The sequence below is a fragment of the Lygodium microphyllum genome, chromosome 25 (assembly GCF_053477565.2).
Source record: "Lygodium microphyllum isolate KBCC chromosome 25, Lygodium_microphyllum_v1.1.10, whole genome shotgun sequence".
Classification (NCBI taxonomy): Eukaryota; Viridiplantae; Streptophyta; class Polypodiopsida; order Schizaeales; family Lygodiaceae; genus Lygodium; species Lygodium microphyllum.
The window spans coordinates 29,526,501-29,553,145 of NC_141159.1; the positions used below are offsets into that span (position 1 = coordinate 29,526,501).

Below are 26,645 nucleotides of genomic sequence, written 5' to 3' on the forward strand. Positions count from 1 at the left end.
TCTCTAATTTTTTTTCACTGAACATAGAGTTGTTAGCAACCCTTTCCTAACTAGAAAAAATTTCATAAGTCCCTTTAGAGAGATGGAGGTAGCTTGTAAATTTTTTTCACCAAGAAGAGGCAACCCTTGTTGTCTAGTGACAAAAAATTTCACATCCCTTTAGAGATATGATGGAGGAAGTTGTGATTCAAAGCTCTCTCTCTCTCTCTCTCTCTCTCTCTCTCTCTCTCTCTCTCTCTCTCTCTCTCTCTCTCTCTCTCTCTCTCTCTCTCTCTCTCTCTTTGTGAAAGAGTTGCCAGTAACCCTCATTCGACAAAAAAAAAATTTACATCCCCTTAGAGAGATGATTATAAAGTCACATAATCTCTCTCTCTCTCTCTCTCTCTCTCTCTCTCTCTCTCTCTCTCTTAATGAGGAAGCTACTACAACATTTAAGTGGACAAAGATTTGTTCTTCTAATTCACATGGGAGATAAAGAGAATTTCAAGCCTGATGATGATATTAAGTCTCAAAAGTCATGCAGGTTAGTAGCACGGAGACTTCTCTACAGGCATAACTCGGTATCCTTCTATAGAATGGTATCTTGTCGATGTATTCTCTATATGTAATAGAACTATGAATGATAAGTTCATGTGTGGGCAATTGGAGAAGGGGATGTTGCAAACTTTGCTAGGGGAATGCACAGATTAGGTGCACTTGAAGGAGGAGTAGCTCATATATAAGGATCACTAGATTGAGCATCAGTGGAATGAGGAGATGTACCAAAGATATTCTATCTTTCTCGACTACCTAAAGGTAAATTCCCCTCCAACAAGAATACATTATACAAAACATACTCAAAGAAAAAAGTATCTAAATTACTAACATTGTGATAATATCATAAAAAATAACCACATAAGCTTCATGTAGTGATGTAGAGTAATTAAGAAGAGAGAACTACTAATGTGTGTGTGTGTGTGTGTGTGTGTGTGTGTGTGTGAGATGTTATTGAGGGGAGTGAGATATCGGTGGTTGGTCTCCAACATATGAGAGAGAGAGAGAGAGAGAGAGAGAGAGAGAGAGAGAGAGGAGAATTGGTTGTGGTTCTGATGAGGAGGAGGAGAGTAAGATGTGATGGTGTAGTGGCGGTACTAGTGGTGGTAATGTTATTGAGGAGAGTGAGATGTTGGTGGTTAGTCCCCAACATATGTGGGGAGAGAGAGGAGAATTGGTTATGGTTCTAATTAGGAGGGGAAGAGTAAGATTTCATGGTGGTGGTGGTGGTGGTGGTGGCAGGGATTCTCTTATAAATACTTTAGACGCTCATCACATAGTCTCTTATGGGTTTGTTCTCCTTTTAGCTCACATTCATAATCTTGACTACCAATGTATCCACGTAACTAACTTCATAAAAATGCTTTATGAATGATCTTTGAGCAAGTGGAATTTCTCAATGGTGTACAAGCTTATAAACAATGTCCATCCTTTCTCACTCAACCAAATTCTAAAGGCTCATGTCATTTTGTTAGTGGCCCAAAGGGTTTTGTCCTCAATAAGCTATTTGGACTACTCCACAAAGTTGTAGGGATCCCCTACTTCATATTTGTGTAGCTGGATCATTGTGATCTTGGATTTTTCACATGGTAGGTGTTGCACTACCTAGACCATTGAATAGTGTGGTTCCTATGACTACTCTAGTTTGGGTAGTTGTAGAGTTATTTAGAAGCTCTTTGAGTAGCAAATTGGGTGAGGTGCCATCTTGGGTTACTAGAACTCACAACAAGTTAAACATCTTCCTTTCTCCATCCATTTCCTCATCCTACAATGTTTTAGCCTCATGATGTCTTCAAGTCTAGTAGTCCCTCTACAAAATTTTGTGCAACTCTAGTAGCTAGGTTTGCTAAGAACTTCATTTATGGGTCCTCCTCTTAGTTATATGCTAAGATCCCTCTTATACTCATTATGTTAAGCTTGTAAGCCTTCATCAATATGATGGATCCTCTTAGACTCATTGTGTTAAGATTGTAAGCCTTCATCAATATGATGGATCCTCTTGTCCTGCATCTTCACTTGCGACTTGTTGATCTTGACAAAGGAATGCATTGATTATGTTGCGAATGAGAGGGATGCGCATTTGCTTTAGCATTTTTGCCTTCATAGGAGAAACTCCTAATTTGGTATGTTATTTTATATAAGAGTCAATTATATATAGCAATGTTTTTTCCTATAGCCCTTATTTGACTTGATAAACCTTTTTTGGTTTTGAGTTTGCAAAGATTTGGCTATGAAGACTTGGCTTTATCTCTAGTTCCTTGCATGTACGTTTTTGTTCTCCTACTCGTTGGCTTCTCCAATTTTCCCTATTCTAGTTATTTTGAGTTTTAGTCTAATTTCCATTTGTATATTTTCCTTGACTCTCTATTCACTTAGTTCTAGTCTCTTATTACCTCTTTAGTTTTCTACTCAATTGGTTCTTAGTGGGTTCAACAAATCTATCTTGGGTTTTGGTATCCATTCTTAAAAAGTGTGTACTCTTGGTGAGGGTTTGAGGGGTCGCATGCCCCAAATAACATAATTTCCGGCTGAATTATTGTAAACAGAAGCTAAAAAAGTACATGACATAGTCTATTCAAACAAATTGGATAAGCAATATGGCTTTTATTGTTGACCTTGAACTATTAAAGGAGACAATGAAAGTATAAAGACAGTGAAACATTCATTTTGTGGGGAAAATACTTGCTTCCTTTGGGAGTTGTTTAGAAATGTAGAAAATTTGTTTAAAACCCTTAAAGAGATTTGCTAGTAGTTATGCTGCATGTGGTTATTGGGTGATGCTGCTCAATTAATATTAATATGTTATCACTTGTGCCTTCAAATTAGTAGGATCACATGTTGTTATGCCCAAAAGATATTATGTTGTAATCAATTCTAGAGCACCTGTTGAATTATTTTTATTTTAAATTTGGACACAAATCTAGTATTTAAGAAAAAATACAAAGTTATTAGAGCATTGGAGATAATTGTCATGGTCCTTTCTTAGACATTGAATAGGTTGAATGAATTTGTTTCAAGTCATCGAGCTCTTTAGAACAACGAATACTAATAGTAAGCCTTGCAACTAAGATATAGGATGAGGTTTATTGAGTGATTATGCTTGCACAAAAAGTGATACACTTGTGTTGATGTACTTTATTGACATTGCATGTTGGGGCATATGCTATTATGAGGGTGCAATGATAAGGTGATTCTTGTTTGAGAATTTACCCCTAGCTAGCTTTAGTTAAGCAAGGCTCACTTTTAGATTGGTTAAAAGCTAATTTAGTTAAGCTTAAGTTCATTTTTTCACTAAACTTCCCCTTTCTTTTTAAAGCAAAATCTTGAGAGAACCCTTCATCTTTGGAATCATAGTAGTGCTAGGAGATCTCTTTGGAGACAAAAGGGTAGTGCTCTAATGCACACAATTATGCACTTGCTTAGATACAACATGGATAACCACTATTGAGAAAGAGTGCTCAACCTACAAGATTTTGTCTTCTCAATTATCAAGTGTAACTAGAAAGATACTTGTGATAAACTCTAGAAAGAGAAATAAACATTGTAATAGCTAGCTGGTCATTCTCTAGTAGTAAAGAATTGAATAAGAAAAGGAATACCCATTGAACTAGATGGTGAGTGGACTATCATAATGAGTAATATTATGACAAAATTCACGAAAATAATTTGAAGATTATAGTGTTTGTTGTTATGGGTTTGGAAAGTATGATCAAGAAATTTATTATATAGCTATGAAGAGACTCAATAAGGGGGAAAAAATGCATGTCAAATAAAAACCTTCCAATGTCATGTAATTGTGAAGAAAGCTTGTTACATTATGACTGTCAATAAATCTTGATGAAAGGATCTCACTAGCAAGATGGGTATTGGTTTTACCTCTTCAAATGCCAAAATGGAGTGGAAATTGGGAATTCATTTTCATGTGTGATTTAATTTTATGCATAAAAAAGAAGTCCTAATGCATGGAAGGTATTTTCTAAAGAAATAAAGCCACATGCATCATGTTCTTCTTTCTTATAATGTGTTGTTGTATCAATAGAAAAACTTACATAATAGGGATAGATGTGATAGGCGTACCCAAAAGCCATTCGTTGTAGCCCTTGGAAAGGAGCTTGAAGGTGACCTTATACATTGGATTGAACTTCCTAAGGCACTTGAGTAAGGCTAAAACACATGTTTTGTACAAAATTTAGCTTGTTGGGCTTTAGCTTTTTGCATCAAGATTATATTTCTATGAGACCAAGCATGCTTTAAGAGGACAACTTTTATGATGTTCCAGAGCTTAAGAGACTCATCATCTAAGGACCCTTTATCACCAACAAGCACCATATGCATGCACATGCATTGTAGCGAAACAATCTAATAACAAATATCTTACGCTCCCTTTTACATCACTTTTATTTCACAAGGATGGAGACAATTACATTGAAAATATATTCTTGTTCTTAAAAGAAAATGAAAAGAGAGTGTATGATTATGGATTAAAAAAAAATAGGAGAAAGGATAGGTTACAATTGTGCCCTTGGCACTCACCCGAGTGTTGGGGGGGGGGGGGGGACAAGGGGGGAGGGGTTACAATCAGTTCCCCAAAAATCATTGTAATGACAAGTGAGAGCCACTTATGCAATCTTGAGGGAAAAGGGACATGCATTGTAATAAATGCAATGGAAAAAGTGCATAAAGTGTATGATTATGCGTTTATCTAAATGGGAGAAAGGATAGTTGCAAAAGGTGGGGAGGGAGTGGTTTAAATGAGTTCCCCCAAACTCATCATCATGACAAGTGAGAGCCACTACTACATTTTTGAGGGAAACTTGTGTTGCAACAAATGCAATGGAAAATGTGTGGTATGACAATAGCATTTCCTCATGGAGGAGCAATGCATTTGGGTGAAGATGTATCCAATCATTTTTTTGATGCATAACTGATAACAAATATATTTATTGAATATTCATATAAAAAAGATGATGAGCCACTTGATATGATGGACCCAAAAGGAGTTGATCATTCATCTGTTGGGCGTTGTAAGGAGCTAGGCTACTTTGGAACAAGATAAAGGAATGGGCTTATCAAGTTGGCCTTAATTCATTACGCAAAGTGAGGACTCCATGTTTAGAGACAAGGGTGCATTAGATAAGAAGAGCATAACATTATGGAATGTAACCAAAGTAGCCTGTGGTCTAATATAAACAAAGTTCTCTTCAGGAAGGAAGCAAAGTAGCCCTAGATGCAATCTTTATAACTTTTAGGTACGAAGTTCTATCCATATTCTAAGCATCTGAGGTGATGGAGTTTCGTCCCCATGAGTAGGGAGTAGGGTAAAGGTGTAAGTAGAGTGGGACCCCCCAAAAGCAAAATGCACTTTACCCCCATTTTCTGATAGTTTTGCACAAAGATGTAGTTTTTAAAGCCATTGAAAGCTATGATACGCATTCTTATGTATTATATACAAAGCTATCAAACAATTGAGCCATGTAATTAGTTGAAGCCTATAAATCCTTAAATAGTGCAACCTTGAGTGTTAGTTTATAGGCCCCATCATCACTCTTTAGATACAAAGCTCAATGCAAGTCAAATGATTAAGGCATGTAATTATTTGAATCTTATAAATACTTAAAATAGTGCAAGCTTGAGTGTCACTCTATTGGTTCTAACAATATCTATAAACCACATTGTAAATATATGTAAAGCCTCTTGTTTTACTAATATTAAGCAAAGGTGGGGGCAGGGGGCCAGGTGTTGGCCTTAGGCCTCCCCGCATTAGCATTTCAGATAGCCACGTGTCACAGTCTAGGCTTCCTTGTATTCAAGCTAGAAGAGCATCTATCCCAAAGAAAAGCCATAGACTTCATAGAGAGAAGTATAAAACAAGGGTAAGGGGGAAGAGCAATGTACATCTATATTACCACCTCTCGGTTGATGCCTAGGTTTATTTGATGTAAAACCTCGTGGATTTGTGGGTCTGTTCAACCTACAGCACCGTGGGGATGAGTTATGACCTTGTGGGGCATAAAGAATGTTTAAGAAAAGTTTCCACCTCTCCAGAAGTCAATGGTTGTCCCCCTTGTTGCCAACATTCATGGGATATGGTATCCATGATCGATGGCAGGTAGAGGCCCCCCGAATGACAGACTCATTCCTATTCCCCCTGTGGACTCTCTCAAATCACTGCTGCGGGCCCCCTACTCACCATATAGTTGCAACACACATAGGCTTGCCTAGGTCCTTTTTGCTACTTGCATCCTTGATATTGTTCTTATCCTCACCATCTTCCATCGAAGATGATCCATTAGTGCCATTATCTAGTCGCTAAGTATAAGCTCCCTGGACTCTCCTTGGCGCATTGATGATAGTTCAAATGCCTACATCCCTCCTCTTATGCTCGATGGACTCTTCCTAGCGCACTGATGATAGTTCAAATGCCTACATCCCTCATCTCTTTGATCATGTTTTCTAGAGCATCTCAAGGGTTCCCAATTAGCATCTTAGGGGTTTTTGCAAGTGAGCATGTGAAGCAGCCTACTAATACTGACCATCACGTTTGGTTGGATAACATTGTTGACTCCTCTTGATTAAGGTTAAATCTCTAGATATAATGATCGATAGTTGAAAAACATTCGCTAAGGGATGTGCCACATACAACTAGCTACTAGACTTTAGTAGTATAACGGAGATGTCAAACTAGTTGGAATAATTGAAATTGTGATATTGAACCTCAAGACAGAGGGGCACATGCCACAAATGAGAGAGAGAGAGAGAGAGAGAGAGAGAGAGAGAGAGAGAGAGAGAGAGAGAGAGAGAGAGAGAGAGAGAGAGAGAGAGAGAGAGAGAGAGAGAGAGAGAGAGAGAGAGAGAGAGAGAGAGAGAGAGAGAGCATGAGTGACTTTGGGAGTCTTGGAGAGAGGGACCTTGGAAGAAAGAAAGCATTAAAAGATGAATGGAGACATTGTTCTCATCAAAGAGACATTAAACGCTCTTGTCAATGCTAGTATGTGTTAGGTGGTGCGACTCTAAATGAGACCCCTTCCCATTGTCCAACCTCCTAGATAACCCAAAGATGCATGCTATTCTTGAGGCATCACGGTTTAGACTCTAGAGAAGCATCATAAGAGCACTTTACAATGAGGTAAAACATTCGGGACCGATGGCATTTGATTGCAAGTTACATTGCATGCAGGGATGGAGACCTTGGTTTTAATTATCTTATAACACTTATCAAACGATTTTACTCTTAGAATGGTGTGAAAATCTTTAACCTTTGAAAAAAATCTATGACCTTAAGGGGCCGAAGGTGAGATAACATGACTCAGCAAAGAGATGCACATTCTACGCAAGTGTATTTAACGGAAAGTGAGGTTTCTTGAGTGGCCAAGTAAGGACGTAACACATAACGTTTCTTACACAACTACAACAACAATTGTGAGTTGTTCATGCACTAGGCCTCTCCTCAAGGATGAGAGCAATGCTCGTAGGAGACTCGCAGGAAACAACACACAAATAAGATATATACATAAAGAAATGTATTACATAAATATATATGTAAATAAAATATGTATAATTGAGTATAAGTTTATGTAAGCATATATTTATCATACAAATATATATTTGTTAAAATATATATTAAATGACATTGTGAATATGTGTATATATATATATAAAACATGTGTGTGCGCGTGTAAACATATAATCACGTATCATATATATGCATATAATAAATTATATTATATATATATTACTAACAAATTATATATGTACATATATATTAAATATTTAACAAATTTACATGGTCTCTCTATCTCTCTCTTTGTAGAGGTGATGGTGTACAAGTACACAAAACATGGATCGAGATACAAACATTGGTGCTTTGAGCTTTAGTGCAAGCATTGAGACAACAATAGCGCGAAGTATCGATTGAATATTGGTGTGAAGCGCCAGGAGAAATGTGTTAACCAATAGTAATGGCGGTGCTTAAGTTTGGTGTGATGCGTCAAAATTAAGCTGGCATAAAGTGCCAGCCCATTGAGAGGAACCTTATGCTAATATTACTTCGAGCAGTTAAAAAAAAGCCACAAAATTGGTAATTTGAGTGCCATATGATGTATATAATAGCTATTTGAAAAATGATGACAAAAAAAAAAGGGAGGCTTTCAAATGACACTCTATTGGCCCCTTTACCTTAATACATTGCTGAGGTGATGTTATATCTAATGAGTGAATGCTCTTTATTATTAAATAAGGTGGGGTATATACACAATGCTTTAGAAATGTGGAGTCATTGGTTTTGGGGATGGGGGGGAGGCAGAGAGAGTGTCTGTGGGTGTTTTTCCAAAAGGAAGTAAAAGAGGAGTGATGAGTGGCTCCTAGCTTGTCCAAGTGCCTTGGTTAAAGAAAAGGGGAAAAAGCAGAGGTAAGGGATAATCTTATAGAAAAAGGCTCAAGGAAGGCTGTTGATAGTTTGGCCACAGGACACTGAACTACTCTGTTGCCCCTCGATTCTTCATCCTCTAGCTCAAAACCCAGGCTACCATCAGACAGTAAAGAAACAGAACCAGACCAAACATAGACAGAGGAAGTTCCCTCGACCATTTCAGACAGAGGCTCACTGGTGACCTCCCACCGTGCAGAAGCAGTCTTATACACCAACCTCACCCCCCCAACAGAGCGCCTTTGCGAGTATTTACTTCCTAGGATGCTATCTGCTTGCCCCTGTGAACCATCCTTGTCTACCGGGATTGATTGGAGACAAAGGTACTAAAAAGGACTAAGCTTTCCTTAACTTTTCTACTCCTAATTCTCGTTCTTTCTTTTTGGAATGCAACGTCAGTCCGGAACTGAACAGAATGACAGTAACCTATTCAATATGAGTCACCAGGAGCTTGATTAATTTCATGACTGAATCATTGCACTGTTTGAAGTAGAGAGATTTCCAATTTACCTGTTACAAGCGAATCATTTCGTGAGCTACCAGGAGCTTGATTAGTTTCACCAGTGAATTATTGCACTGTTTGAAGTAGGGAGATTTCAAGTTTCCAAGTCACAAGTGAATCGTTTCTCTGTTTGAAGTAGAGAGATTCGATTCTATACGCTGTTGAAAGCAGAGCAATTTACCTTGTCAGATAAAAATACGTACTTTTCAATCTGTAATTGATGAAGTTGGGCATTAGTCATTCTGCATCTTCTTGGAGTCTGCCAGACCATCACATTGAACGATCATTTTTCATATCATCGCCTCCAAAGGCATTCTCAGTAAACTGCAGCATTTTACTGCTGAAGAACAGGGTTCACACTTGTTTAGGCGAGCGAACTTCATTTCACAAACAGCTATCTACAAGGTCAAGGCGGTCCAGAAGTGTAATTCCTGCAGCTGGTTTAAATGAAGGCTTTTCTGCCAGCAGTGGATCCTATGCCAAATCAGACTCTGACCTGGAGGAAACCAGGTCCAAACTCAATGCATCTTTGCAGGTCAGTGAGGCAGAAGTGGACTATGTTCAAACACTGCATGAAGCAGCAAGGAAGTTTCAACTAGCAATGGAGCAACATGGTTCTTTTAGAAAGAATGGATGGTTTGGTAAATCCTGGCTGGGCGTCGATCAGTTCTCTTGGATTAAGCCTGTTGCTTATCAGGTAAGACAGTGCGTCTGTCATATTGGCAGTTTCTGTGTATATCCTTGCCTTGATGTACTTTTTTGGTGTTCAGGCTGCAGTCCATGCCTTGCTGCAAGCAGTCCTGGAAATTGCTTCTCGAGGTGAAGGTAGAGATAGAGACATTCATATATTTGTTCAAAGAAGGTTAGCGAAACTCTTTTTGGGCTTATTGTACATGCTTTTAAGTTGTCTAGTTCAGATCATCTCATGGCTGCATGAGTTACTTCATACAGAACTGTTTCTTTTTTAAACAGTCTGCTGTGCATTTTTTCTGTTTTGAGGGATGATGGATTGTTCTGTCTTTCCTCTTATGTCAAATGGATTTTTGGTGTCAGTGTTTCACGGCAACTAGCACCACTGGAGGAGTCTATAAACGAGCAATTTTCAGCCAGGAGGACCAATGCTGAAAAATGGTTTTGGTCTCAGCAACATCCAATTGCAGTGGCAAGTTTTGTTGAGATGCTGGAAAATGATACAAGATTTACAACTGTCACCTCAGTGTATGTACCTAGGAGAGCAGTCTTTGTTGCAAATAGCAATGGCTCTTACTTGCTTGCTTATTTGTTCTGGCATTAACCACTCTCTGCATAATTCTTATGGCTTGACATCCTTTCATGAACAGAGGTTGGGAAGGGGCCTCAATATCTCCCAGTAAAGCAACAGATGTCAGTCTCATAACTCTGACAATTGGCAATGCAGCAGCAATTTTGAAGCTGGGAGCAGCAAAGCTTTCGTGTCCTCCCTTCTTTTCTACATTGATGGAGGAGATAGGCCGGCTGATGAATATGCTAACTGAGTTTATACCCATTGATCAAGTTTACAGTTTCACATCAGGTGTGGGTCTGCGTGACCAGTTTCTAGGCTATTTTGGCATGCGAGCAGCACAGTACAGGAACAACACTGAGATAGGAGGTGAAGAGGGAGCTTTTTGGGTAGACCTTGTGCAGCAATTGCTCAGAGGATCCATAAGCAGAGAGCGTATTCGGACAAAATTAACATCATATGATAGCATTGAGGTACAGTGCCATGAATTGTGCTGTTTTACTCAAGCTTACCCTCTTTTCCTTGTTTTGCGAGTTTCTTGAGTATCTGGAAAACTCAGTCCTTAAGCCATCAGGAAGCACATTTTTGATGAATACTTGGACATACTTGATTGCTATCTTAAGTAAACACTCTCATGAATGTAGCTCGGGTTCACAAACGCAAGTCTTCATGTTTCTGGAATCTGAGAAGGTAGGGATATGACCACATTGCATCTTCTCTTCATGATCTGGCTACGTCATCATGTGTAGCCTTTCTTATATTTTCTTCTTGTACATCTACTTGATGACGTCTTCATCTCTTTACAAGCTAGCTTATGTATACCATGTAGAATGATTTAAGGTGGTGTTTGACCAGTTCAAACTTCATCAGGATGAGTGAAGCAGGAATATGTGGAAAAGGATTTAAGAATCATTCAAATTACAGAGAGAAAGGATATCATACGTCCAGATTCTCTCGAATGCTGTTCCTGGGCACCCTTTGTCTGTTTGCAGAGTTCATGTGTGGACAGGAGTATTGAATATTCCTTTCTCTTACTAGTTTCCATAGAGAGAAATGAGATCATGTGCAATTCTAAATCATGTGTGGGAAGTCCAAGCTAGAGACTGAAGAAACTAAGTTTTATCCAGCCTCTTCCCATTCTTGATGGCCTGTATAACCACACAGGCGGTGGTCAACTAGTTGAATGCTCCCAAACTTCCTCTGTTCGTTAGGATGCTGTATACAAGAATGATACAAAGCTTATGAAGGAGATGAAGCTTATAAAAAGGCTGAAATGGAGCCATAAAAGAATTAGGTTGGCCAGCAACTAAAAGGGCCAGAAATACAAGTTGGCCAATGGCCGGGCAACCTGCCCATACAACAATAAATGTGCCCAATACAGGACCGCTCAAGTACTAGTAGAACCCATGATATGTATTATGATAACACCCTCTTTTTGAGCAAACTGAGACTAGGAAGGGAAGGAAAATCAACATTTCATCATAGTTGATCAGCAGTAGTAGATTGATATGGCTTTCTTCTTGATCTGGATGTGGAAGAAGAGTTCCAAAAAGGGTACTAGAATGAATTTACATGTGTGTTGTCCTATAAAACAACAGTGAGAGGAGGGGAATTGAGAAATTTGATGATGAAGAACCGGAGGATGATGGTGGATTCGGGCTATCTTTAGTTGTTGTACATGAGTTTACAGCAAGGAAATTTGATGTAGAATGAGAGGAAATGAGCTCCTTTTATAGAAGAAAGGGAGAGTTAGTGCAAAGAGGGAAAATAGCATAGCACAAGACAATTGTCTAGCAACATGCCACGAAGTGAGACAAGTAGTGACACTACGTTCCTTTTTGGGCTGAGAATCGTCAAGAAATAGAAACCACCATAATCAAATTTCATAAGAATTAATAGAACACAAACTCACTACTTTTAGAATATCATTCCTAACCTTTAGGATTAGCATTTGGAGGCCAATCTAGGGCTCTTAAAATTTAGGGATTTCCTAAAGTTAGGGATCCTTCAACTAGATGTATTATCTGAAAGCTCTTACCAAGTACATTACAAAAATGGTGCTAGAATCCTCATAGGAGTTTGCTTTGCAAAGATTGTGTAATCTAAACTTTTTGCCAACATATGCATATTGTACAAAACTTTTCATGATTATGTCATCTTGCTGATTCCATTCGTTTATTTTGGCAAATCTAGCCCACACTTTTAAGGCATTAATTTTTTTTGTGTACGAGTCTGACTTAGATATTCTTGAGTTTCAATCACAGGCGCCTAATCAGGTCATATAGATGGAAGTATATACTATCTTTCTTCTCACCCATGCATGGATTCACAATTCATGAATGACTAACTCATATGCATTTTTCTAAATTTTGTATTAATTAAAAAAGGCCAACAAATAATTGACTATGTAAAATAATTGAAAAGGATACATTTTTTTTTCTCTATTGCATTGTGACAACCCTATTCCCTTGTATTCTTGGATACGAATTCCACCATGAGGATTGAGGAGATCATTTGTGATGCCCCACCCTTCGAACCCTCTTCTATATAGACTAGAATGTCTTTGAGCATTTCGCTCCCTCCACAACAACCCTATTCCCAAATTTCTCTTTGGCTCTCTTGGTAGATATTCCCTCTTTTTCAAACTACTTGAAGGTCGCCATTCATGAATTTTTGGATTCTTGATCTCCTTTGGAAGGGTTTGGGAGGGGGTCATGATCTATTGTAATCATTCCTTGATTATAGGTGCTTCAATTGTAGTCCTTCTCTCTACAATGGTTGGGGTGTGAAGATATGCTAGGGTCTGCACTAAGGACACATAGAAAGTATGACCGTGACTGAAACGCAAAGACTCAAACAGTGGCGTGCAAAGCTCACCCTAAATATAAAACTCAAAACTCAAACATAGAAACAAACATGAACAATGAAAGAGAGAGAAGAAGAACTTTGAAGTGAATGAATGCTGTAAATGAATGTAATAGTATACATAATGATCAAAGGCAAAGCTAGAGAGAATTGGAGTTTGACATCCGTTGGAGACGGATCTAGAGTGAAAAACTGCAAAATCTTGATCACCAAGGCAATAGGAGGAAGTGGAGGATGATGCAGGTGGCTGTCATGAGAACATGCATTTTTGAAACCTCAACATGTGGATTAATTTTTAATCACATGGTTAAGTAAATGTTGCGGATGTGAGGTGTAACTGGGGTTAGAGTAAATTTACGAGTCCGGGACCCGAGGAAATCACAGGATGTCAAAGGCAAAAGTTGCTATAAGTTATGCCACATAGGTACTTGGTGGCATTTGGTGCCAGTTGTTGGCCTAGGTCATTCATTTGGCCATAATTGTTAGTTGGTGATACTAGGGAAGTGGCGTTTAATGGTACTTAACGCCAATCTAATTGTCAAAGATGGTGCAGAGACACTTGGGAATGGAAGTTGCCTAGCGAATTTAATTATTGGCCTGTCAGATTATTTTTCAGGGCATCGAAATAATTATTAATTAATTTTCAGTTTTTAAAGACTGAAAAGTAATAATTAATTATGGACAATATTGGAAAAACCATTTGGAAAGGGTGTCACTTGTCAAAAATGCCCATGCAAGACTGAAAAATGTCTTTAGAGGCTGGAGAGAGGCATTTTAGTGTATTCAGCTTGCAAGAGAGGGGGAGGAGATACTGCTGGTCTGATTTGCAGCCATTGGAGGACCTTTTGAGGCAGCTAGGGGTAGGAGAAGACCAATCAACAGCAGGTGACAGCATCTACAGGCTGTTGAGATAGGGCAGCAGTTGTAAATGACCGATTTTCTTTAGTTCTTTGCATTTATAAGTTGTTGAGACAGGGCAGTAGCAGTGAATGACAGATTTTCTTTAATCCTTCGCAAAGAAAGTCCGAATTTTCTCTCTCCTTAGCATTCTCTCTCATCTCCCAACCTTGACAGGGCAGTAGCAGTGAATGACGGATTTTCTTTAATCCTTCGCAAAGAAAGTCTGAATTTTCTCTCTCCTTAGCATTCTCTCTCATCTCCCACCCTTTCTACTTTGAAGATTACATCATTGAGATCACCAGAGGCTGAGAAATTTCAGATCTCTTTGCAGTAAACCCTAATCTGTAGCAGAAATTAGGGTTTAGCAGCAGCCTCGAGAAGCATGCCCGAAATTGGAAGCTCCAAGACTTGGATTCAACAGGGTTGACGTTGTTTTTAGCCTATTCAAGTAGAGGGACCAACAAATCATTGAATTTGGGGCATTTTCCATCTCCATCAAAGCGGGCGAAGGCCAATTGATTGATAGCATCGAGAGAGATGCAACACAACCCACCTTGGGACTCCGGAGGGGAAGCCTCCATGTTGGTAGGAGAACAAACCTCCTAAGAAGATAAAATCATGAAAGGAACAGTGTGTATTTCACATTTCTGGACTAGGAAGGACGAGTGCAAATGTGCATGTTAGGCCTATATTGAAATACAAAATCTTGCAAAAGAGATTAGAATCTACAAAATAGAGGTTAGTACTATGCTTCAAAATAAAAGAAAACAAAAAATGAGAGTAAATGAAAAAACAATTCAATGACTGTGTATGTATGAGTGAATGTAGTGGAAAACTAACAAGGAAAAGACTAAGGACGTGGCCACCATCATAGTGTTGAGAAACCAAGCAATTCAGTACATTTCCCCTACTTCATGCTTATTTTGGTTTCCATTTACAACCCCAAAAACGCTTTATTTGGATCATTATTTACTATTGGGGTGCCACCTGAGAGAGTTGAGGTGCCACTCTAGAGACTTAAGTGGGTGCCACTTGAGAGAGTTGGGGCACCACTCCAGTCAATCTTTGCGCTTATAAATATGACACTAATTTTCCTCATTCTTCATCCCACACATTCATTCCTTCTGACACTCTGTCACTCTCTTTCATATTCTTCTCTCCTTTCTCCATCCTCTCTACTGCCATTCACATAGTGTGAGGAGGACGTTACGGTTCATGGCTTCTGCATCTATCTCCACTTGGCGTATTGCAGCCTAAGCCATCCAACGTTAGCCCTATTGGTGAGCTCAGGTGAGAGTGACAGAAGTTCGAGGAGTGAGCGCGAGTGTGACAGTTGGAGAGAGAGAGAGCAGAGTCAAGTACGACTCGATAAGAGTGTACCAACAATGTGGCGGTACACAAAGAATAAAATGTATTTATACTTAGGGCACGTAAGGGTGCATTCACATGTACAATGTGCGTGTACTATACACGAAGGTTAAACCGGGACTTTATCCCAACAACCTTCCACTTAAAGGTCCGATGTGAACCTCTAACCAAGTCCCACTAGTCGTATGCAATGCTCGTGTTGAGCTTTGCTTAGACTTTTAGTGAGAACATTTGTAGGGTTGTCTTGTGTTTTGATCTTGGTCAATGTGATTTGACCATCTTTCAGAATCTGTCTGATGAAGTGATATCACACATCTGTATGCTTTGTGCGTGAATGATACATGGCATTCTTAGCCAGATACACAGCACTCTGGCTATCACATCCCAAAATTGTAGTACCCATAGAAATTTTGAGATCCTCTCCAAGTCAGCTCAACCATATAGCTTCCTTAGAAGCTTCAGTAGCTGATATTTATTCAGCTTCAGTGGTACTGAGTGCAACGATGTTTTGTAACTTGGAGTACCAAGACACAGCCCCACCAACAACTGTGAAGACATACCCGCTGGTGGACCTACGAGTGTCCAATTCACCTGCCATGTCTGCATCACAATAACCCTGCAAACTAAGTGCACCCTGCTCATAGCAAATACACTTTTTGTACCACTGCTGTGGTGCTTGCTTCAGCCCATATAGGCTGCGTTTTAGTTTACACACCATTTGCTCTAGGAACTACAAAGCCTTGGGGCTGTTTCATGTAGATTTCCTCATCAATGTCACCATGCAAGAAAGCTATTTTTGCATCCATTTGATACAGCTCTAAATCTAAAACGGCAGTGAGAGCAAAAAGCGCACGAAGAGTGGTCATCTTCACAGTAGGTGAAAAGACCTCTTGGAAGTTAATTCCTTCCTTTTGTGCATACCCTTTGGCAACTACCCTTGCCTTGTACTTTGTTTCCCATCAACTGTCTTTACTTTGTACACCCATTTGTTTGGAAGTGGCTTCCTTCCCTTGGGCAATGACACAAGATCCCAAGTATCATTTGCATTTAGAGATTTAATCTCTTCCTGCATAGCAAGCTCCCACTTATTGCTGAATTCACATGACTTGGCCTCTTTGTATGTAAGAGGCTCACTCTCATTTGTAAGCATCACATAATGCAAGGAGGGGTCAAACCTATGTGGTTGCCTTCTTGCGCGTGTAGACTTGTGTATCCAATGATCAACATTTGCAGGAATTGGGTCTACATTTGGAGGTATATTATTTTCAGCATTTATTGGCTGTTGTAAGCCATTTTCAGCATGCTGTTCATGCTGTACAGCATCTTCATTTTTATTTCCAGCACCTGCATTTTCATAATCAGCAAGCCTATCTTGCTGTCCATGACCTCCTTGTGCTCCTAATTGCTGTCCATCATCATCTGGCTCAAAAATAACCGGCTGATCATCAGTTTCAGCCTGTGGTACAGCACCATTAGGCTCGGTACAGCACCATTAGGCTCATTTTCTGAAGTAATAGGTTGCTGCAAACTCTGAAACTTCACCTTTTTAAGATCTTCATTAGAGGCTAAAGCGCCTTTTAGCAATTTTGCCTCATTGAACACAACATTATGGTTGCGAATAATTTTCTTGGACTGAGGTAACCACACTCTGTAGCCAAATTCACTCTCATCACCATAGCCCATGAAAATGCCTTTGGTGGATTTTGGGCCAAGTTTGTTCCTCAGCTCATCCCTAACATGCACAAAAGCATCACAGCCAAATATGCGTAAATGGTCATATGAGGCCAATTTGCCAGACTAAACCTCCACAGGGATGCTATTATTTAAGGACCTGTTTGGAGAGCAATTGCAAATGTGAATTGTGGTTTAGAGTGTCTCTCCCCAAAATGCATGAGGGAGATTAGCAGTGGACAACATGCACCGCACTCTTTCACATAAAGTCCTATTATATCTTTCATCTGCCCCATTTGAAGAAGGGCTGTAAGCTCCCTCTTAATACCATGCAAGTCACAAAAGGACTTGAATTTAGTCAATGTGAACTCACCCCCATTATCAGTTCTCAAGCATTTCAGCTTTCTACCTATTTGAGTGGTCAGAAATGCATGAAAAGTTTTAAAAACAGCAAACACGTTACTTTTCTTTTTCAGTAAGTATACCCAAATCTTCTTGGAACAGTCATCAATAGAGGAGACAAAATATGCAGCACCACCCAACGATTTTACTGGCATACTACATACATCAGAATGCACTAAGTCTAAGACATTTGACTTACGAGAGACACTAGAGTAAAAGGAAATTTTTATTTGCTTTCCAAACTGGCATTCATTACAAAAGTCAAGTTTAGAGCCTTTTCCATCAACCCTCTTCAGAGAGGTAAGGACATCAAGTCCTTTTTGGCTCATATGGTCTAATCTCTTATGCCATAACTCTAAGTGGCTGCGAATTTCAGCAACTGCCAGAAATTTGCCATTCAAGGCTTTACAGTGCAAATAATACAAAGTGCTCTTCTTGGTTCCTTTTGCGATCAGTATGGAATCCTTTTTTACTTTCCACAAATCACCACCAAACAGTGTGGTGTAGCCATGCAAGTCAAGCTGACCAACAGATAGTAAACTCTTCTTAATGCTAGGCACATATCTGACATCTTTCAACACAAGCTCTTCACCATTCTCTAAAGACAAGTGTACAGTGCCAATCCCATCAATGCTGCAAGCATGGTTATTTCCAAGATACACCTTTCCATAACTGCTTGCATTGAACATAGCAAAACACTCCAAGCAAGGAGTTACATGGAAAGAGACACTAGAGTCTACAATCCAAGTCTGAGTGACACCATCATTAACTAACAAGAGTGCATCAATCACATCAACCTTGGTAATTTGTATATCCTACATGTGACATACAAGGGCATCATAATCAATTGCACATAATACATCAGTCTCTGTATTTGAAAGCTCATCTATGACCACACTAGAGGCCACATTGGCCTTTTGTTTGCCTTTGGTTGCCTCAGATGCATCTGTCTTATCTTCCTTTTTTTAAAAATCTCCTGCATTCTTCTTTCTCTCTCGTTCCTTCTTGTAATACCTGCAATCAGGTTTCTTGTGGCCCTTCCGACCACAGTGATAGCAAGTAATGTCACTCTTTTCCTTTCCTTTGCTCTTGCTCTTGTTTCTCTGTCCTGCATTTGCATTTTTCTTGTTAGCCCTACCTCTTACATTATAAGCTAAGTTGCTATCTTTTCCACTAGACATACGTCTAATTTCTTCATTCAAGATAGAACCCCTCACCCCATCATATGAGAGATTGGGGTTATTGTTGAGTGAAACCACCAAGGTCTCCCAAGAGTCAGGCAGTGTCATGATAAAAAAGATCACCCTCAACTTATCATCAAAGTCCAAATTTGCATCTTTGAGCAGCTGATTTAGAATCCTTGTAAATGCACTCAAGTGCTCAGCTGCAGGCTTTGACTCATCCAATCGCATATTCACCAACTTGCGTATTAAATGCACGTGATTAACAAGTGTGGTGATCTCATAGGTTTTCAGCTTCTCCCATATTGCATAACCTGTATTTAAACCCTTAATGTCTGTCAAAATGTCATTAGTGACACCCATCTTTATGTGAGCCACAACCTTTTCATTTACTCTGGTCCAATTTGCATCAGACATTAATGCGGGTTTATCTTTGTGCAAAGCATCCTCACAATCCTTTAGAAACAAAATGCCCTGCATACGGTCTTTCCAAAGGTCAAAGCCATCCATCAAACCGTTTGATTTCCATTAAACTCTTGATGTCTGAACTGGAAGAAGTTGTAGCCATTTTATCACGAACACAAGAGTAAATGCACTAAATTGCAGAAGCACAAGCTGAACCAGCAAAATGCACTATTGTTCTTTCTCAACTAGGAATAAATCTCTGCTGTTTGTACATGAACCAACCACCACACGGGCAAAAATGCAGAAATTTATCAAATTTTGTGCAAATCCCCAAAATGTCAAGTTTAAAATTGCATAAATGTTAGCCAATCTGACCCAGCTGAGCAAAACTTTGCCAATGCACGAAAAGCCCCAAATTTTTGGGATCCAATGTTAATAAATTTTGCTCAAAGGAGCAAAATTCTAACTAATTTGGGAAAATCCCCAAATTAATTGAGGTCAGCACACGCAATGTTTGCAATTCTTGACTTCAAAATCATTGACATGCATAAGCAATGTCAAATCTGAGAGAAGCCCCAAATTTTCCGGGCCAGATTTGCACAGATTTGGAAATTGTGCTTCCACACGTGAAACCGCGTCAGAGGAAAGGGGATAAAAGGGATTTTTTAAAGAAAAACCTGATTTTTAGAAAAAATATGACGAGGAGGGGGGGTTCGTTGATCCGCCGGTGTGGGTCGTAATCGTGCAGCTGGCGTCTCCTCACCATGCGTTGGACTGCTTGTCATGTGTGCTGTAGATGCCGTCTGCTAGTTGTCGCCAGCCATCGCTTGCAGCCCGTCGCTTGCCCCCGTGACCAACATGCCTAGTCCCTCCCTGCACGTGTGGTCTTCTGCTACCAGTCGCTTGAACTATTCGCCTGCAATTGCCCGACACACAGGTCGCCAAGAACTCTAGCTGTCTGCTGGTCGTCAGCACCAACAGATCTCGGGAAATGTGTGGAACTTGATGCTCTGATACCAGTTGTTGGTGAGCTCAGGTGAGAGTGACAAAAGTTTGAGGAGTGAGCGTGAGCGTGTGACAGCTGGAGAGAGAGAGTAGAGTCAAGTACGATCCAATAAGAGTGTACCAACAATGTGTTGGTACACAAAGAATAAAATGTATTTATACCTAGGGCACGTAAGGGTGCATTCACATTACAATGTGCGTGTACTATACATGGAGATTAAACCGGGCCTTTATCCCAACAAGCCCTTCTCACCTGATGTCATAATCAAGCTTCGTTTGTAGTAGATTCAAGCCATTTACAACAAGTTACACCCTCTTTATCAGCCCTATGTCAGACACTTACGTTTTTGCGTTTTTTTTTTCCCTCCTGAAGGACTGTCCAACACAGTCGCTTGTCTATAGCCACTTATACAGAGAGATCTTTATTAGATATTCTTGTGTTTTCTTCTTTGGCTCGTTGCTCAGCAATCACCTTAATAGTAGCCATCATCTTGAAGAGATTTCAACATATCCTTCATTTGTGGCAGCTCTTGAGGATTGTATTTCGCTCTCTCTACAATTGGCTGTCCTTTCCTTCACCCTTCAACATTTACCTTCAATATCCTATTGTCAGAGGACTACGTTTTGCTCCTTTCACACTGTGGATTCCCTATATTTTACCTTTTCATCTCCTTCGACTGGCTGAAGAAGGTTCGGGAAGTGGAGAAAAGAGCCCTAACAGGATGTGTTCTCATAGTTAGAGGGGGTTTCTTTTGCGTTTGTGCAGGCATTGTAGGTGAAGATGTCTACAGAGACTGACGTGGAATTCTAGGCAATCATGGACCGGAAGGTGCTTGTCTCACTGGCTCTTCCATCAGATCAAAAGCTCGATGGTGACAATTACCGCATTTGGCGTGTGATGATGTTGGCCATGTTAAGAAGACTGCTAGGGTTTGCACTGAGGACACACAGTGTACGACCACGATAGGAACACAAAGACATAGACACAGACACAGAGGGCAAAACTCAAACCCTAAACGCAAAACTCAAAACTCAAACACAAAAACTCAAACACAAACAGAAGAAGGGAGAGAGAGAACACAACTTTGAAGTGAATGAATGTTGTAAATGAATGTAAGAGTGTACAGTGTGCTCAAGGGCAGAGAAATGTCGGAGTGTGACGTCCACCGAAGACAGATCCCAAGTCTGTGACCACCAGTCGGAGTGGAGGAGTGCTGAATAGTGAATGGCAGCAGGCTGGTCACTAAAACGCAGCAGTCTGAAGGCTGGAAACTGGTAACCGCAGCAGTGTACCACCGATCGGGGGCTGGAAACTGTGCACAGCCTGCTGTAAACAGCAGGCTGAAATAGTGTCTGAGAGTGTCAGGGCTTGTAATGCTGAAAATGCAAGCTAGAAAGAGGGAGCTTGGAAGCCATAATTAGATCTTCAAAGGAGTCGCTAGAATCTTAGATTTGGAGCACTCGAAGTGCTAGCTATCTCTTTATATCGTCGCATATTTTGACATGGTATCAGAGCATACTTGTTATTCTAACAATCCTTGCGTTTGGAAGGTTGATGAGTGGGTGGGTGAGTGACTAGGAGTAGTGAGGGGAATGGCTATCACAACCATCCCAAGGTGAAAAGAAGTGCTCACTTGTGGGTATGTGGAAGGCACAGTGTTAAAGGGTGGCATTCCCCCTAACAATGTACCATGGGGCAAAGAGGTAGTGAAGTGAGGATAAGTAGAATATGGTGCAGAGAAAGAGAACGTGCTAGGAGTGGAGACAGAGGATCCCCTATTGTGTTGGATGCGGAAGTGGAGTGCAATTCGAGGTTTTGGAATGAGGAAGAGAGGGAATTGAGGTGTGGATCAAAAGAGGGTGGGATGGAAGGGATTTGAGAAGATTGGTTCATATGCTCAAATGAAATAGAAGATATAGACATACCTGATGTGTGCTTTGAGAGCCCCCTCTATTGAAGTTTACATACTGAAAATCATTCGGATCTTGCACATTAAAAGAAAAAACAAGAGAGGGTTTTGATTCATACGACTCAAAGTGTTTGTATGAACCTAATATTGGGGCTGGCTGAGATGAAGATGGGTCACTAGTTGTCCCAAATGTTGTATGTTCTTCATGATCAACGAGGTGGCCAGTCTCACCAACCAGTCCGGATGTAGTAGAAAAGCTGGTAGGAGGGGTGTAAATACGACTATACATGATGCACAAGTACTCTTAAAACTCCTTTGTCATGTGATTGAAATCGAGAATAGGAGAAGCAAAGAATTGAAACCGCAGGCGACAGTTGGCAGCTGAAAAATGCAGTAGGATGAGGCCTCTAAGCAGCAAGATGACAATAGGGATGGAGAGAGAATGGTGAGGATGTGGTAGTAGTCGCGTGGGCTAGATAACCAGTCAATGGATGGCTGATGGCTGAAATCTGCACGCTGGAGTGAGAAACCTGCACACAAGGATGAGGATGAATGGTGGGTAGGTTGTCTATTTATAGATTTGGAAGGGTCCTTCCAAATTAGGGTTTTGTATGTGGGAAACAAAAACTCTCTAGAACCACTCCCCTTTAATGAAACATTTGGTAATTTACTGTTTTGGGGCTGTTTTAAAGAGCTAATCAGTACGTAATATATTTTTAGCTCAACATGGGGTGGACTACATCAGCTCCCATCTTAGCTATTGATGATTCTCGTAAATGATACCCTTTCCATATAAATTGCTCTTCATGGGGGATCCTATTGCACATTTGTTGCCTTACATTTTTAAGAGTTAAGAGGAGAGTGGTCTATAACTCTCTCTCCATCTTAGGACCTTTTTTAGGCCTAGGAGGGAGTGTTGAGCCACCAAAATCAAGGCTTGCATCAACAGTTATTGTCATGCATGAATGTTGAATTTTGCTCTTTAAAACAGCCCAAAAAATTTCATTTATGTTAAAAGGCTTTTTGAAACTAGCCGTCCTTCCGTGGATGGGTGGTAAATCCCTGATTACAACTTAATTACAGCAGCAAACAATTAGTGCAAATCTGAAAATACAAATTTACCTATTGATCTTGGACAATGCACACCCGATTGGCCCCAAAATTGGCACCCCTTTCGGTATTTCTTGAAGAATAAGTTGGTTTACAATGGGGTTCTCCCAATCCCTTTCGGTATTCCAACTCCCCTTGTTGTGATGAATCACCACCAAGTCTTTAATCCGATTTGCCCCTTGATTCGGGCAATCAATTGGCCTTCACCGCTTTGATGGAAATGGAAAATGCCCCAAATTCAATTATTTGCTGGTCCCTCCACTTGAATAGGCTAAAAACAGCTTCAGCCCTGTTCAATCCAAGTCTTGGAGCTTCCAATTTCTGACATGATTCTCGAGGCTGTTGTTAAACCCTAATTTTTGTTGCATATTAGGGTTTACATCAGAGAAATCTGAAATTTCTGAGCCTCCAAGGGTCCAAATGCTGAGATCTTTAGAGCAAGGCTGTAAAATGGCTAGGAGATGAGAGGGAAAGCTGTAGAGAGAGAAAATTCAGAGTTTTGTCATGAAGAATGACTGAAAATCAGTCAAATGCAGCTGCTTTCCTGTCACAACAACTTGTAGATGAAAAGAACTGAAGAAAATCAGTCATTTACAGCTGCTGCCTTGTCTCAACAGTCTGTAGATGATGTCTCCTGTTGTTGATTGGTCTTCTCCTGCCCTTGGCAACCTCAGAAGGTCCTCCAATGGCTGCAAATCAAACCAACAGTCTCTTCTCCCTCTCTCTTGTAGGCTGAATTTTTAGAAATGCTTCTCTTGAGCCTCTGAAGACGTTTTTCAGTCTTGCATGGGCATTTTTGATATAAGTGGCAGCCTTCCCAAATGGTTTTTCCAGCATTTTTCATAATTAAATATTAATTTTCAGTCTTTAAATACCGAAAATTAATCTAATAATTATTTTGGTGCCCTAAAAAATAATCTGACTGGCCAATAATTAAATTGGCAAGGCAACTTCAATTTCCGAGTGTCTCTGTGCCATCTTTGATCATCAGATTGGCGTTAGGTACCATTAAACGCCACTTCTCTTGTGTTACCAACTAACACTTATGACCAAATGGATGACCTAGGCCAATAGCTGGCACCAGATACCGCCAAGTACCTGTGCGGCATAACTTATAGCAACTTTTACCTTTGACATCCTGTGATTTCTTCTGGTCCTGGGCTCGTAAATTTTCTTTAACCCCAGTTGCACCTCACATTGTGCAACATTACTTAATCATGTGATTAAAAATTAATCCACATGTTAAGTGAGGTTTCAAAAATACATGTCCTCATGACACTTTCTTTGCACATAGTAGGACAAATCCCCAAAAATCCTTGTAAAAGGACATGTGGGCATCCATCATGCATTTTTGAGTTGCTCATCATTCTTGGTTACTCTTCTTCTCAAGAGTGTTCCCATCTCCATCAACTAGCCTCCCTCGTGTCTTGGAGGATACATCGCCACTAAGGTTGCAACCCAGCTGCCACCTAGTTAGCCTATGTTGCTGCCCATCCTAGAGGAGGTTTGCTTGTTAAGCCACCAAAATCAAGGCTTGCATTAACAAGTAATTGTCATGCCTTTGGCTTTGTTTGTGTATAGTAGGACAAATGGCCAGAGTCCTCTAAAAAATGGCATGTTGTGGGCATTCCAATTTCCCACTTCTCGTTCTCATAGTCACTCTTGAGTCTCCCTCTTCTTTATTGCTGTTCCCTTCCTCTGGCACTTGGTGGATGCTGTGACAATTGGAGTGGCCACTGACCGTGCAGAGCATTCAGGAGCTGTTGCCATGATTGTTGAATGTCACCCAGCTGTTACCCACCTGCATTTTATGTCTTCTCACCTTTGGAGACTATCATCATCAGCTATTGTTGCCACGATTTGCCAGATTATCTACATCCAAGTTTTTGATCTGCTGCTCATCTACAGGCTGTGTTGCCTAGTTGCTGCAGCCCTTTTACTCTGAGATTCAGCAGGTTTTCCACTTAGCCAAGGTGCTGCCTTTGCATTTACAAGACTCTGCAGCCGGTTGCAGCCCACATATTTCTGCACCAACTGATGCCCTAGGAGGTCTACAACACTAGTTGATGTCTACATTTGACCCGCTGGCTCCCATATTATTGGTTGCTACTTAACTCTAGAGGGTTGCTGCCCAGCTCATTTGGAGGCATTGCACAATTGTGTTTTTGATCTACAGCCATGGAGCCGACTTCGCCATCTCCAAAAACTACAGAAGAGTGCGTTTTGCTCCCTTCCTTGTTGTCCACCTTCATTTGATGTCTTCTTTGACATCCTCCTGTCGGAGATTGTGTTTCACTCCTTCCATAGTGCACACTCCTTTCACAAGTGCCACTGCTTTGATTAGCTGGGACAGTGCAGTCATCTTGAGTTGGTGCTCAAGACACAAAGACCTGAGCTCCATTATATCATTGTTGTATACTATTCATCATTTCATCCATTCTTTGAGTTTTGGAGCTCATTCACTGCTAATGTTTGTCATACACTTTGTTGTCTCCATTGCGACACACCAACCACACCAACCACACCAACCAGCAGCCACCAGTTCCTTTGGCATCACGGCTTGTGCTTCATGCTGCTGCCCTTTCTGGGTGGTTTGTTCATTTTCTGTAGCCTGTTGCTCATAATTGATGCAGTCGCTGACCTTCCTGGAGGCCTTTCCAGCCAGCCTACATTTGTGTTTTGCAGCAGCTGCCCCTAAAAGTCACCTTTTCTTCACCATCAACCTTGGAGGACTGCATTTCACTCTCTTCACTGCTGTCTTCATTCATCGGCTGTCTTCTTCAACATCCCCCTCTCCAGAGGACTGCGTTTAGTTCCCTCCACAGTGCACCTCCTTCAATGGGTGCTGCCACGTTGGTTAACCTGGACATTGGAGTCATCTTGAACCACTGTCGTCATTGACTCCTTGCCTCACCCCTCAGCCCTGGTTCTGGAGACAGAGATGTTAGAGGCCGTTGTATCATCATTTGATTTCATTCATCATTCTTCCATTCTACGTGTTTTTCAGTTCATTCATTGTAGTGCCCTTTCTTGTGATGTTAGATCTCAGATCTTCACACAGGAATATTGGTAAATTGGTGAAGAATGTGTCACACTGCTCATTTTTTCGCTTGAAAATAACCACTTCTTTTATAGTTGTGGCTTGTACTAAGTGAGAGCAAGTGTCATAGGATGGCTGACTGCACTCTTAACTCATCTAGGGATGAGGTATGCCCTATGATAGGCTTTCCACTAGGATGGATGTAATAGGCTTTCTGCTAGGAAGAACCACTTGGCACCATCCTTTGAATTTGGTCTACTACAAGGTTATTTCAGACCAGTAACAAAGGGATCAAGACATGAGAAAAGGATTCAGGGCTACAATCACCAGCCTAGAGCAGTAGATTGCACCTTGGCTAGTTTCGATTGCTTTCGAGATTTAATTGTATTATAGACATCAATGCTCTTGCAATTGCTGCTTGCAAAGTGCCAATGTATTGTGTCGCAATGGAACCTCTAGGACAATTGCGTCTAGATTGTGAATGTCTTGGCACATGTCATCAGCATGAGAATTGAATTTCATTTAGTGTAAGACATTGAATCACTGGAAGGCAATAGACAATGATAT

General features: G+C 40.4%; 1 protein-coding gene across 8 annotated transcripts in view; it reads left to right on the forward strand.

Moving 5' to 3' along the window:
- The first annotated feature begins 8,330 nt into the window (after positions 1–8,330).
- The window catches only part of LOC148014026 (uncharacterized), a 63,121-nt gene continuing 44,806 nt past the window's right edge, over positions 8,331–26,645 (forward strand). For 3 of the 8 annotated variants that reach the window (XM_087666968.1, XM_087666971.1, XM_087666973.1), the window contains exons 1-5: positions 8,332–8,781; positions 9,312–9,657; positions 9,731–9,822; positions 10,014–10,178; positions 10,301–10,694. In XM_087666968.1, coding sequence (XP_087523094.1) covers positions 8,723–8,781; positions 9,312–9,657; positions 9,731–9,822; positions 10,014–10,178; positions 10,301–10,694 — 1,056 coding nt within the window. In that variant the 5' untranslated portion in view covers positions 8,332–8,722. Of the gene's footprint in view, positions 8,782–9,306; positions 9,658–9,730; positions 9,823–10,013; positions 10,179–10,300; positions 10,695–26,645 lie in introns of all 8 variants that reach the window. The other 5 variants (XM_087666969.1, XM_087666972.1, XM_087666974.1 and 2 more) reach the window with 4 other exon arrangements.